This window comes from Clupea harengus, chromosome 14, assembly GCF_900700415.2.
Source record: "Clupea harengus chromosome 14, Ch_v2.0.2, whole genome shotgun sequence".
In the NCBI taxonomy this organism is placed as follows: Eukaryota; Metazoa; Chordata; class Actinopteri; order Clupeiformes; family Clupeidae; genus Clupea; species Clupea harengus.
In genome coordinates, this window is record NC_045165.1 from 4,272,028 (window position 1) to 4,285,394 (window position 13,367).

Sequence of the window (13,367 nt, forward strand, 5' to 3'; positions counted from 1 at the left end):
GATGGCTTGGTGTCTCATTTCTGTCCTTTTGCTTTGCTTCAGTTCTCTTTATTTATCACTGACCTGTTTTCACTTCTGAAATAGTAATAGTACTATTGACCTAAATCTGTTCACAGGGATTTTAAATGAGAGCAGATAAAGTAGTGTTCTTGTGACGCGTGAATGATTTTCATGGAATTATTATAAATATCACACTATACCTGTTCATAATTGTTTTATAAATTGTTTCATTACGTTTTAATATTCACCTTGTGTATTGCTCCACTGAAAAACATTGAGGAAATAAACGCATGGCCTGTTCAAGAGTGGCTATTCTAATAACAGACATTGATCAATGGCCTTAAGAAAATAGCTTTTTCCAGGCTGAACAGTGAGTGTCAATAAGCTGTTGATCATTTCCAGTAAATGCGGTAGATGTGTGATGTCATATTCTTTCCATTATGTACCAAACAAGTACCAAACTGGGTCTGTGGCTACTTTGGGCTTGGCTGAGAAGCTCTATGTGTGTGTGAGTGTGTTTGTGTGTGTGTGTGTGTGTGTGTGTGTGTCTGGGCCCATCTGAAAAGGAGTGAGTGGGGGAGTCCTTCATTAGCACGCTATTCCCTGCACCTCACAGCCGTGTCAAACACATACTGGCATTTACGTAATGAGGAAGGAGCCAGTGACTCACACACACACACACACACACACACACACACACACACACACACACACACACACACACACACACACACACACACACACACACACACACACACACACACACACACACACAATGCCAATGCTACCAGAGTGAGAGGAGAGAGTGAGCACCTTTACTGCCTAACTGGAATCATAACTTTCATAGAACCGATTGCATTTGAGAGACATGGAGAGCTTTGAAATGTCAGGTCAATGTGTAGTTGAGTGAATGTGTCTGTTTGGATTATTTCAGCAGGTGTGTGTGTGTGTGCCAGCCTGGATACTTTGTTTGGATGTGTGGATAACACCAGAACAACAAGTTAATGATTGTGTGTTTGCATCTAGTTTTGATGACTTGAAACAATAACAAACAAACAAACAAACAAGGCTGACTGCAGTCAGTTTTTTATTTTATTTTATTTATTTAAACATGTCATGAGTTACCGACATTGATTACTGACTACATGGATGATTAACATATATTTTTTTTTTTCATGGTCAACTGGTCAGTAAATGAAAAAAAGAGTGATAATTTGTGTATGACATGTCTTTACATTTAATTACTCAGTATTTAAAACCAAGACAAAAAAGTGAATTTCTTTTTACACTTAAAAACCCTTTCTGCTGTATTTCCTTGTCATCAGTTTTGTAATTTGACTACATAACACTCATAATGATCACATAACGAGCCCATCCAAACCCAGCTTTTCAACACAGTTACCGTAGCAACCCCAATGAGGCTCTGTGGGTGCACGATGTGTGAAAGAGATAACTGATGAGGAAGATGCGGTGACTCACGACAACCGAAGGGGCTCTGTAATTTCCTGCAGGTTGCTGTCGAAATTATTTCGGAGAAATTCCTACGTAATCTGCTTGTGTCACATGAAGTGTGTGGAAGTGTTCACATAGTAATCATTTCTCAAAGCCATCAATGCTTCACATTGTGGTCAGCATGGTGTCCCATAAATAGATGGAAAATAAATCAGGAAGCACTTAATGCAATAAGGCACATTTTTACATTGATGTATTTTAAGAGAAGGTCACCCGCACATGTTGCACTGTCAAACGCTGTGGGTACTAACAGATGATCCTTCCTTGTGACTTCTAAACAGGGACGGTTTTCAATAAAGGCCAGGCTCCATAGCCGAACAGTATAGTAACAATGTGCAACAATTTAACAGTTTTTGAGGTATGGTTTTATAGGCAACTAGTTTTGGTACCATCCTCAAATTCATTTTGATAGCATATGGTCATGTAAAGGACAGATAAACACGTGTGTCTTCCCCACTAGCCATCCAGGATATGCCCTATGTAGTTCTGCGTACCGGGCTCGAACACCCTGCAAAAAATGGAAGAATAGCTTTCAGACGCATGACACTGCCAGCTATACTGCCAAAAGACACCAGTTAGTGTGTTGGCAAGCTTCTATCAGTGTCAGCTGGGCTGTTGGTGGTGTTTGCAAGGTTTATGCATGCTTTTAGGTAGTTAGCTTGCTGGTTTTGGAACAGAACTCCGTATTGCTGCTTTAAAGTATGTTCTGTTGCACTCAGAGGTGGATGTCTATTTGTACCAAATTATTTCAAATATATTTAACGTATTTATACATATAATACATCCAATGACATGGACCTACTGCTCAGATGTACAATGTGTCCCTACTTTATGCTGAAAACACAGACTTTGAGTGTTTCATGGCTCTTTTCAGCTGAGTGTACTGGAATGTTTTGTTCCATAAGAATACAAACATAAGAATACAAAAATCATAAATAAGTCAGCATGGTAGCTTTTACAGCATTCATATTCTGGACAGTTACTTATTTGATCATTTGATCACTACTTTGATCAGTGTTGCCCACATCATGGCCAAGACACACGCCCACAGTACTTCCAGGTTCGACTCAATACTTTGTAAACCACAGGTGACAATGTTTCTTTTTAGATATCCCATGAGTCCGCAGTTAGCCTCAAATAAGTCCCACCATCAACCTGACAATGACAGATGACATGATCATACCTGTCAGTGTCTGGTTGTTCTACCAGCCCCCTAACAAAAGGTGAGGTTACCTGCGGACAAGTCAGGCTGGACACAGAACGACTCAAATAAAGACAGAAATAAGTAGCCTCCAGAAGCTTCTGCGTCACAGTAGCACATTTCACAGAAACACCGTGTCTCTGCTTCTCTTTTCCACTCTCTCACGAGTGTTCTTTCACAGAAACACAGTGTCTCTGCTTCGCTCTTCCACTCTCTCACGAGTGTTCTTTCACCGATGATATCATCACCCCGTGAGGCAAGAAATAGACCGGAAATGACTTGCATCCCTCGGTTGCCACGGCGACTGTGGTTCAGGGTTGAGTTTAGCACCCACGTGTGAAGGTTCTGGCCACTCCGAGGTGCCGAGTTCACACCAGTGTCACAGAAGGGAGGCCACAGACCAACTGTTCATCTGTGCTGAGGTCACTCTGACAGTCTGTGTGAGCTGAGGGAACATCTATCTTTGAACACTGCCTTCATCCTGGAGAGGCTTCTGCATCACACTAGTACAGTACACACACACACACACACACACACACACACACACACACACACACACACACACACACAAACACACATTGAAAACATGTGGCCTGCGAAAAAAATGAATACTCACATCACATCAGGGTCTAAATATTTAATAGATGTGAATGGTACGTGTGTGTGTGTGTGTGTGTGTGTGTGTGTGTGTGTGTGTGTCTCCATCACTGGCAGAGTCCACAGATAACCTTCACACCTCATCTGTGTGTAGGGGGGAGTGTACTTGTGAGCCTCAGGTTATTTCAGGTCTCTGCACTGTGTCCTGCAGACACACACACACACACACTCTCTCTCCCTCTCGAGTCCCTGTCCCTCACAGCCCAGCCGTGCCCTCTCTCTCTGCTGGCGGGATGCTTTCCGACTCCCCGCTGTCCTCATGGAAACGGATCTGAGGGAAGCCCACTCGCTGCTCCACCCAGTCGGCTACTGCCAGCAACATCCTGTCCTGTAGTGGCTGTCCAATCAGCTGCAGGCCTATGGGGAGACCTCGAGATGACAGCGCTGTTGGCACGGTGACCGCTGGGAGACCTGGGTTTACAGGTGGAAAGTTAGAGGGGTCAAGATGTCATTGGGGTGAGGTCACAGCAAGGAAAAGGCCGTCCATCAGGAGCCTTCAGTAAGGTAATGATCAATCTGATCAGTTAATTATTGATTGGTAATCACAAGTTACTTATTAATCACAGGTTTGAGGCCTTTCATTCATGAGGACAGGTAGAATCCAATCAATCAATCAATCAATTCAATCTTATATAGCGCTTCTCTATATACCCGAAGTCGCTTTACAGAGTCCAGAGTCCAGTAGTCATTCATACCGGTGGTGGTAAGCTACCTCAGTAGCCACAGGTGCCCTGGGGCAGACTGACAGAATCCAGTGTCTCAGTAGAGACTACTTGCAGTGGATAGGGCTATTTCTTAACTTCATGATATTCATCACTTGTGTAAGGTCTATTCCTGTGACAAGACACTTTTTGTACCCTTTTTTGGTATATCACAACTGCCAAATTTGGTAGCAAGTTGAGCACAGTAAACCACAGTGTGATGCAGTAGTGTGTGTGTGTGTGTGTGTGTGTGTGTTGTGTGTGTGTTTGTGTTTGTACCGGCCATGTTGGCAGGCTGTGTGAAGACGTCCTCCTGGGCACTGCGCGTGCGGTTGTCCTCGCTGATGAACTCCCGGTAGGCCGCGGCGTCACCGAGGGTGGTGGGTGTGAGCAGCACGTCGACCCCGGAGCTGAAGACCCTGCTGAAGTCCTCGGCGATCAGACGGCGCACCTGCTGCGCCTTCACAAAGTACTGCTCGTAGTTCCTGTGTAGGGAGGGGGGAGAATAGCCAATCACATCACAGCACAGCACAGCGTACATTTTTTGTTTTGCTTATAGAAGCGATTTAATACTTTGATCTTGGATATTTTCAATAAGTTACTTAGTTAAAGTGTAACTTCACCCCCAGCTCTGAGCCTAACTCCACCTACTTCATCATTTGGATGAATGCTAAACAATGGGCAAGGGGCTAAGAAGGCTGGAGGCGTAAACTCCTGTGAATGATGAGTCCCAATCAGCCCATGACAGTGAGATTCACACTCACGGGGGCGGAGGAGGGACGCGTGTTGAGTCATTTTCAACCCATAAAAAGAATATTTTAATAAAAATGCGAATTTTCATCACAGTAGAGTCATATCATTTAGTTTACAGCCTAAAACACACACATGTAAGGCTGCAGTTATACCTTGAATTGTACAATGGAGAACTAACTAACTTCACAACAGCAATAACACAAGTATTTCATCTTTTACTAACTATTGTCTAGTGTTATCACAGTCTAACGACAAGTAAAATGAAGCTTCATTCTCAACAAGAACTTCAAGGAAGTGACAGGTACTGTTTGAGCAGGAAATAGTTCCCGGAGAGGATCCTCCTGCGGACTACATCGTTGAAGCCGTCGTGGCGCGTGGCGGCATACATGGCCTCTGTGGAGCTGCTCTCTGGGCTGCGGAGGCCTGTGGCGTGGGGTGGGGTGAGGTAGGGGGGTGGGCGATAAACATTTGTAGCGAACAAAACGACATCTTTGTGTGTCTACATTCTCTCTCATTATCTTACACACACACACACACACGCACACACGCACACAATTAATGCATTAATAGCGACACACATCCAAACAGACACTGCACCCATCATTACCGTATTCCACCCCGTCGAAGCGTGCCATGTTGGACGCCACCTCACAGCAGCAGAGCACGTGGTAGCAGACGATGGAGAACTGGGTGTGTGGGAGGGAGACCTCTCGGACCTGCACCCCCGCCTGCTCAAACAGGTCTGTGACGCGGGACCACTGACGGAGCGTCTCGGGCGACAGGCCCGGTGCATGGTACTCCTGTGAACCACACCATAGGCTGGGCCATTACACAGGTGGACTAGAAGAACTTCTTTTGATACACTTTAGACACAACTAAAACGTGATGGCTAAGAACTGAATATAAAGGATCAGCAATCAAAGAATCCTAAACTAAGTAAAACAGAAGTATCATTGAAAGACTAATATTTCGAAATACTCCTCTGGTGTCCGAACATATGCATTTCCTCAATTCAGATGTTGTTCAATAATTTATTTACATATTTCACACAACTGTCTTTAGTTACTCTCACAACCCACACCACCCCCTAAACATGTTCTAAAATAAACCCACACCATTCCTGAAAGACCTTGCCTAATGTTTACTTCAATCTTATACCATTGCTTTGTAATGCACAGAAGTTCTGAGGTTTACCTGTGGGATTCCCACTGTGATTTGTCTGATGTCAAAGTCCTCCGGCAAGCCAGCTTCCCCAGGGGGACTAGGGATTGTGGTTGCATCCAGCATGTCCTGGCCTTGAAGCATGCCTAGATCACACCACACACACACACACACTCAATGGAAATGCCCATACTCTGCACACTGAATAAAAACACATTCAAAAGCACATGAGATGATCTAACTACACACTGACAAAGATGTACACCATCAGATACACCACTGCCACAGACATTCCCAGATAAAGACATACCCAGGACGATGGCTGCGTCGTGGGCGCTCCGGGTCATGATTCCAGGCACGTCCATAGAGTTGACCAGAGGGATGAGCCCGTGGCGGGACAGCAGGCCGTAGGTGGGCTTCAGGGCCAGCAGCCCACACAGGGCGCCAGGGTTACGGGTGGACCCGCCTGTGTCTGAGCCTAAAGCGCTGACACAAACAAACAACACCCTTGTGAACATGTTGGGTTCCCTGACGCCGACATGCTAACAGGCAGGCACCCACCTACAACCAAGCACACACACGCACACTCTCAAAGGACACACACACACACACACACACACACACACACACACACAACACACAACTTACAAAAAGCTGCTAAGTGATGCCACAGCAGCTGCGCTTCCCCCTGAGCTTCCTCCTGTGATGACCCAGTCAGACTCAGCCTCTGGCCCGCAATGCTGTCTGTATGACTCTGCATCACTCCAGGGGTTACGCACCGGCCCAAACACCCCATCCGTGCTTCCTGCTCTACACAACACACACACACACACACACACACACACACACACACACCACACACACACACACAGACAGACATACACACAGAGACAGACAGACAGACATATTAGCACAGGTATTAACACATACAACTACAGTTTGTGCTGATGGTCTGAAACACAGTGTACCCCATGGCAAACTCATCCAGGTTTGTCTTCCCCAGGAGAACAGCTCCCTGATCCAGCAGTTTCTGCACCACTGTGGCATTGAATGGAGGAACGTAGCCTGCACAACCAGAACAGAGACATTCATTCATTCTCGTTAATCTCAGCTTGGCTTTTTCACCTACATACTTCTGAACATCAGGGTCATCTCCTTTGGTTACTGACCTCCTAACATCTTTGAGGCACACGTGGTGAGGATGTCTTAGTGCAAAAGTTGTCCTTCACAGCGAAGGGTATGCCATCCAAAGGCCCTCTGGATGTGCCTAAGGGAGTTCATAAGTCAGGCGCATAGAGCCAAACACACAGGTACATGGTACGCAGAAAGGTTCAGAAACATACCTTTCTGGAAGCGCACCTCTGCCTCCTGGGCTTGTTTCATGGCCGTTTCTTCGGTCACTGTGATGTAGGCATTGAGGCGGCGAGTTCTTTTGATGCGGTTCAGACATTTTCGGCAGAGCTCCGTGGGGGAGAGCTGGCCCTTCCTCAGCGCGCGGGCGACCTGATAGGATGCGTACGCGGCAATGATTCAGTCACAGCTCCAGTGCAATAACATTGCAAGGGATGAAGGGTGGCTACAACCATACTTTATAATCTAAATATCATATCTTGACTGACTGAGCTGAGATAATTCAGTGTAGGGTATCGAGATGGTATTACGCATCAACATCACTTTGGCTCATTTAACTGCATGGCGAGGGGCAAGTCACTTAACTATGAACTTCCGTAAGCTGTGTAACCGTAACTCCAAAACGTAAGCATTTAGCCTAATAACACATTTCATACCAATTCAGTTTCATCACATAACGTTAGGCATGATCTTGCAGCCTTAATTTGATGTATTTCGACACTATGCAATGAAAGAGAACGGGTGTATTAAAGTTGGTACCTACCTCTCTTATGGAAAAACCAAGCACATTCATTTTAACGTAGTATCACATAGATATCCGTATTATTTCATTCCCCAACCTTCATGTGAGGTCCCTGTGCGCTGACATCTTGGTTGCTTTTCTGACATCACAGTTTCCGCGGCTTTGGTTGGTCGAGCAAACTTCAAAATGTACTTTGATTGGTCGACATTTTCAAGTCACAGTCAACACAAGCCGACTGTCAACTGAGCTGGGCATGGGGACGGTGTAGCAGGAAAGTCGAAACTCTTGCTTTAGATGAAGCGTGAAACAATATTAGTACTTACAGTATTAACATTCAGGAATGATGAATGATGCTGTTCAAGGAACAGTAATCTTACAATCGCCATGAATGTAGTAATGATTACATGTTGCGGTTAAGGTTATGCTAGCGTTTAGCTAACTGATATCAAATAGCTGCATTAGATATTCTTTAGTCTTATCCTTACGGTTCGATCTTGGAATATGCATTCGCTTACAAAGATAATATTAAGAGCCCCCCTTGTTACAGTATGTGGTTTGAACACACCTGTATTGGGGAGGGCAAGCCTTCGGAATTTCAGCACCTCTCGCGGTCGCATGACCGTGATGCCTGCGTGGGTCATTGACAAGTACGGTGACAACGATGTGCTGAGATTCACCAAAAATGCTCCGTTCCCAATTATCCACTACCCTAATGAGGTTATCGTCAAAGTCCACTCCACATCTCTAAATCCTATAGATGTCAGCATGAGGGGTGAGTTAAAATATGTAGCCTAACTTATTGTCTCAAGAAATCAATGAAAAAGAGCAATTGTCCAACCGTCTTTGTAAATAGTAAATATTCGTGTTCAGTCAGTCCCAATATAGTCAGAATGAATAAGCAAATGATTACATAAGAGGGCACTGTGTGTTTGTCTCACGCCACATAGGCTGACATCTAGTTCTGTGATGAAGGGTTTGGTGTCCTCCTGCACTGTACTTCAAACCACACACCACAGCCAACCAACGCAAACACATTGGCCAGTGAAGTAGTTTTAACAGGGGCTACACTTGTGGGAGCATGTGATCACTTCGTGGAGAGTTTATCATACTCATGGCAGTCTCTCTCTCTCTCTCTCTCTCTCTACCACTTGCTGTCATTGTTAAAATGGTCAGTTACCAGGCACCTCAAGTACCACCAAATGGGGTCAGGTTTCCACAGAACTGTGTTATTTTCCATATCTTGCCACTGTATGCTGTAAAAGTAACCACAAATGACCCAAACAACTCAGTAAAACACTTCACTGGAATAACTACATCTGTCTACAGTACATTGTTACTGATATTGATCAGTGATGTTCATTCGCAGGCTATATACAGAAAATGAGTCTCGCTGTGGTCAGAAACACAAACTATCTGCTCTGCTATGTCTGTAGCTATTTATAACACTATGTACCTCACTCAGTGTGCCTATCTGTTTGATCTGTTTGATCTGTTGTGTCTGTTCCTGTCTGTCTTATCTATCTTTTCAGGTGGTTATGGTGCTGCCACTATGGCTATGAAGCGGGACCCCCTATACATGAACCAGAAGGGGAGTGAGTTCCCCTTGATCCTTGGTCGCGACCTCTCCGGGGTCATCATGGAGTGTGGCTTGGACGTGGCCTACTTCAACCAGGAGATGAGGTGGCCAGGCATACAAACACATGCACGCACTCACCCACCCACCCACACATGGTTTAAATGTCACCTTTGTTTAACCTGGATTGTGTTCAGTCAGTAGGACTCATTGAGAAGAAATGTGTGTGTGTGTGTGTGTGTGTGTGTGTGTGTGTGTGTGTGTGTGTGTGTGTGTGTGTATCGAGAGAGAAATCTGAATTAATAATTCTCAGTCATAGCTTGCTGACTCCTCGAGGGCCCTTTTATCCTTTTAAAGAAACAACCTGTGACTAATCAGTTGTGAAACCAAGTGAGCATATGTTTGACGTCAGGGACAAGTGTGTGTATACTGAGCAAGTTCTGAGAAAAAGAGCATGTGTCTCCCCACAAGGTTTTACATTTTGGTTAAATCTGGTTGATTTAGTCACTCAACATAACCCTGCGCATACTAGCTAGGCTATTGCTTCTGGGTTAAACAGACATATGTCATATTTGTGCACTGTAATAAATGCATGTTGGTATTTTTGGCTTCTCCTCAGTAAGGCTTCTGTGGGCTGCAGTTCCATTTGTTTCAGGCACACGTGTGTAAGTGTCAAGTGGAGGGTTTAAACTAACCCAAAGACTTTCTATCTAGACTATCTCTGCCATCTGGTCTGCCCCACTTAGTGTAGCTCAGCCACATAATGTGTGTGGTTAGCGTGACAGGAAGACGCTCCTTGTGGGTTTGCAAAGCTGAAACCGCCCGCCCTCACGCCGCCCCCTGTTTCTCACTTTTCCCTTCCTCTCTTTCTTTCGCTCTGTTCTTTTCATTCTGTCACCCTTTGTTTCATTCTGTCACTCTTTCTACCTCTTTTCTTGGTATTCTATCTCACATTTTCTGTTGTTCTCCCAGTCTTCCTTTGTCTCTCTCTCTCTCTCTCTCTCTCTCTCTCTCTCTCTCTCTCTCCTCAGTGGCTGTATTTCTGAAGGAAGTCTGCCTTTTCTCAAGGCTTTGTTGGACTGTCTGACAGGCGCCATGTATATGTGAAGCTGCGTATTGTGTGAGGAGAGGTTGTGTAAGACAACACATGCAGGGCAGGGATGCAATTGTATCTCTCTCTCTCTCTCTCTCTGTGTGTGTGTGTGTGTGTGTGTGTGGTAGGTGTGTAGGTGTGTAGGTGTGTGTGTGTGTGTTTGTGTGTGTGTGTGTGTGTGTGAGAGAGAGAGAGAGAGTGTGTGTGTGTGTGTGTGTGTGTGTGTGTGTGTGTATGTGTGTAATGTCTTTGTGTCTATTGGAGGCCTCAGTTACACCTTTAATCAGATCATGCAATTTACCACCCTTAGATGTTTGATTCAACAAATTATATCTGGTTTATGTGGAGAGATAGAAATGCCCACACACACATACATAAACACCCACACAGTCTCTCTCACACTGAGCTAGAAAAGTATGTGACAGCTGGTGTGATAATTGATTATCTCACTGAGGAACAGTTGGACTCATTAGTGATAGACTGATACATTATTGGATTTATGTGTGATTATTAGTAAGAGACGCTACTTGAAATCTGTGCCAATACTGGCGAAATTAACTTTTTTTTGGAGTAAGCTAATCTAGCTCATCAGACTTAGGTTGTTATCTGCAGGATAGTAGAATGCGTTAGAAGGTTCTGTGGGTCAGAATGGGGTCTGGAAGGTGCTTTCACAGAGAAACTTTTGATCGTGTCATGGTTCTATTTGCTGTACTGAAAGAGAATTACTCAATAGACATCACAATAGTGAAAATAATGTGCAACTCACATGTGATTTAACAGGTGAAAATATTTACATAACTAAACACTAAACAGACAGGTAAGAGTTTACAACAGGTCAAACATTGCAGGAACATTGAGCAGCAGAGCTATGCTCCATTTAGTTGCATTGTACTCTGTGTATTTAATGGCTAAGGTGATCTCAGGTACTGAAAGGAGGTTGTCGTAGTGCCTAACAGTCTGCTTGTTCTGAGAACAAGGTAAACAAGGAGTAACAGGATGTGTCAATAACACAAAGCCAATGAGTATGCTTTCTATCATCCGGTGAAGGCAGATCAACTTTGACATCAAGGAAACAAAGATGTGATTTACGGTATAACCAGTGATTACTATCTAATCACTAATCAATAGATAAGGAGTGGTGTAGTCATTTAAATAGGATGCAAACTAGGACCTTCTAGTGAGCCTTGAGGAACCCCTGTGGCGATAGGAAGAACATAAGAGATCGCATTACCAAAACATACCACTGATTGCTACTGTGAATCTTGTGTTCATAAACTCTTTCATTCATAAACTCGTTCATAAACTTACAGCATTACCAAAACATACCCCTGATTTGCTACTGTGACTCTTGTGTTCATAAACTCTTTCATTCATAAACTCGTTCATAAACTTACAGCATTACCAAAACATACCACTGATTTACTGTGAATCTTGTGTTCATAAACTCGTTCATAAACTTTCAGAGGTGCTGCGGTAAAGCTACATTTTACTTTTTACAACCCAGATTTTCTTGCACTTTTTAGAAAACATAACACAGAAAGTAACCTGCAATTTATCTTTGCAAAACAGGGGTACAAATGGATGTTTCCTTAAAAACGATAGAGTGGACAGGGAGACTTAAAGGAATTAAAGGTTTTGGGAATATCTGTGTGTATTGAATGTGTGCTATGTGTGTATTATGTGTATACGTATGTGGAGGAGGGAAATGAAACAGTGCATTGCTAAACAAGAGTGCTAATTTGTGTGTGTGTTTGTATGTGAATGTGTCTCTGTGTGTGTGTGTGTGTGTGTGTGTGTGTGTGTGTGTGTGTGTGTGTGTGTGTGTGTGTGTGTGTGTGTGTGTGTGTGTGTGTGTGTGTGTGTGTGTGTGTGTGTGTGTGTGTGTGTGTGTGTGTGTGTGTGTGTGTGTGTAGTGCATTGCTAAACAGAGTGCTACTTTGTGTGTGTGTTTCAGGTATGGGCTGCCATCCCCCCCTGGAAACAGGGCAGTCTAGCCGAGTTTGTGGTCCTCAGCGCTAACGAGGTAACTTAACGCGGCTCCTTCTTAGTCACTGAACACCATATACACAGCTTAACACAGTTCCTTTTCTCAGTCACTGAACACCATATACACAGCTTAACACGGCTCCTTCTCAGGCACTGAACACCATATACACAGCTTAACACGGCTCCTTCTCAGGCACTGAACACCATATACACAGCTTAACACGGCTCCTTCTCAGGCACTGAACACCATATACACCGCTTAACACGGCTCCTTCTCAGTCACTGAACACCATATACACAGCTTAACACGGCTCCTTCTCAGGCACTGAACACCATATACACAGCTTAACACAGCTCCTTCTCAGTCACCGGTGATATACTGGCACTGTCTAACACCATATACACAGTGAACAGGCTATAATATACTTTGCAAACAAAAAAAGCGGTTGACCTGCAGGCATCAGTAGCAGTGTGTTTAAAACAGAAAAGCAACATGTTTCATGAACAGACACATAGTGATATGATATTACAAACGTATGATATTGTGTCTTTAACATTGACTTGGCCACGTTAAACTTACAGACACATTCACATTGGCCAGGTGCACTGTGCCCCACAGTATACACTAATTACTCACACACACAGATGTAAAGAATGCTGTCTGCCACTGGCATCATCATCATCATCATCATCATCAACACATCGTAAACTCTTGATACTTTATATTACAATTTCCACTAGAGACCCAATCATGCACTGACAATCCAAAACATATGTGTGTGTTTGTCTGTGTATGAGTGTGTTTGTCTGTGTTTGTGTGTGTTTGTGTGTGTATGTGTGTGTTTGTCTGTGTTTGT

The 13,367-nt window shown here is 44.2% G+C and overlaps 2 protein-coding genes across 2 annotated transcripts in view; one reads left to right on the forward strand and one right to left on the reverse strand.

The window, feature by feature from the left end:
* Positions 1-3,337: 3,337 nt before the first annotated feature.
* Positions 3,338-8,057, reverse strand: qrsl1 (glutaminyl-tRNA amidotransferase subunit QRSL1). The gene is given in 12 exon segments (XM_031581032.1): positions 3,338-3,781; positions 4,351-4,556; positions 5,130-5,247; positions 5,432-5,624; positions 6,019-6,131; positions 6,296-6,471; positions 6,634-6,795; positions 6,954-7,050; positions 7,155-7,190; positions 7,193-7,252; positions 7,329-7,488; positions 7,880-8,057. Coding segments are annotated over 12 exon segments (1,566 nt in total). The 5' UTR covers positions 7,910-8,057; the 3' UTR covers positions 3,338-3,566.
* Positions 8,058-8,085: 28 nt separating this feature from the next.
* rtn4ip1 (reticulon 4 interacting protein 1) overlaps positions 8,086-13,367 on the forward strand; it is a 14,804-nt gene continuing 9,522 nt past the window's right edge. Inside the window, 4 exon segments of the mRNA XM_031581033.2 lie at positions 8,086-8,630; positions 9,388-9,522; positions 9,525-9,538; positions 12,479-12,547. Coding sequence (XP_031436893.1) covers positions 8,360-8,630; positions 9,388-9,522; positions 9,525-9,538; positions 12,479-12,547 — 489 coding nt within the window. The 5' untranslated portion in view covers positions 8,086-8,359.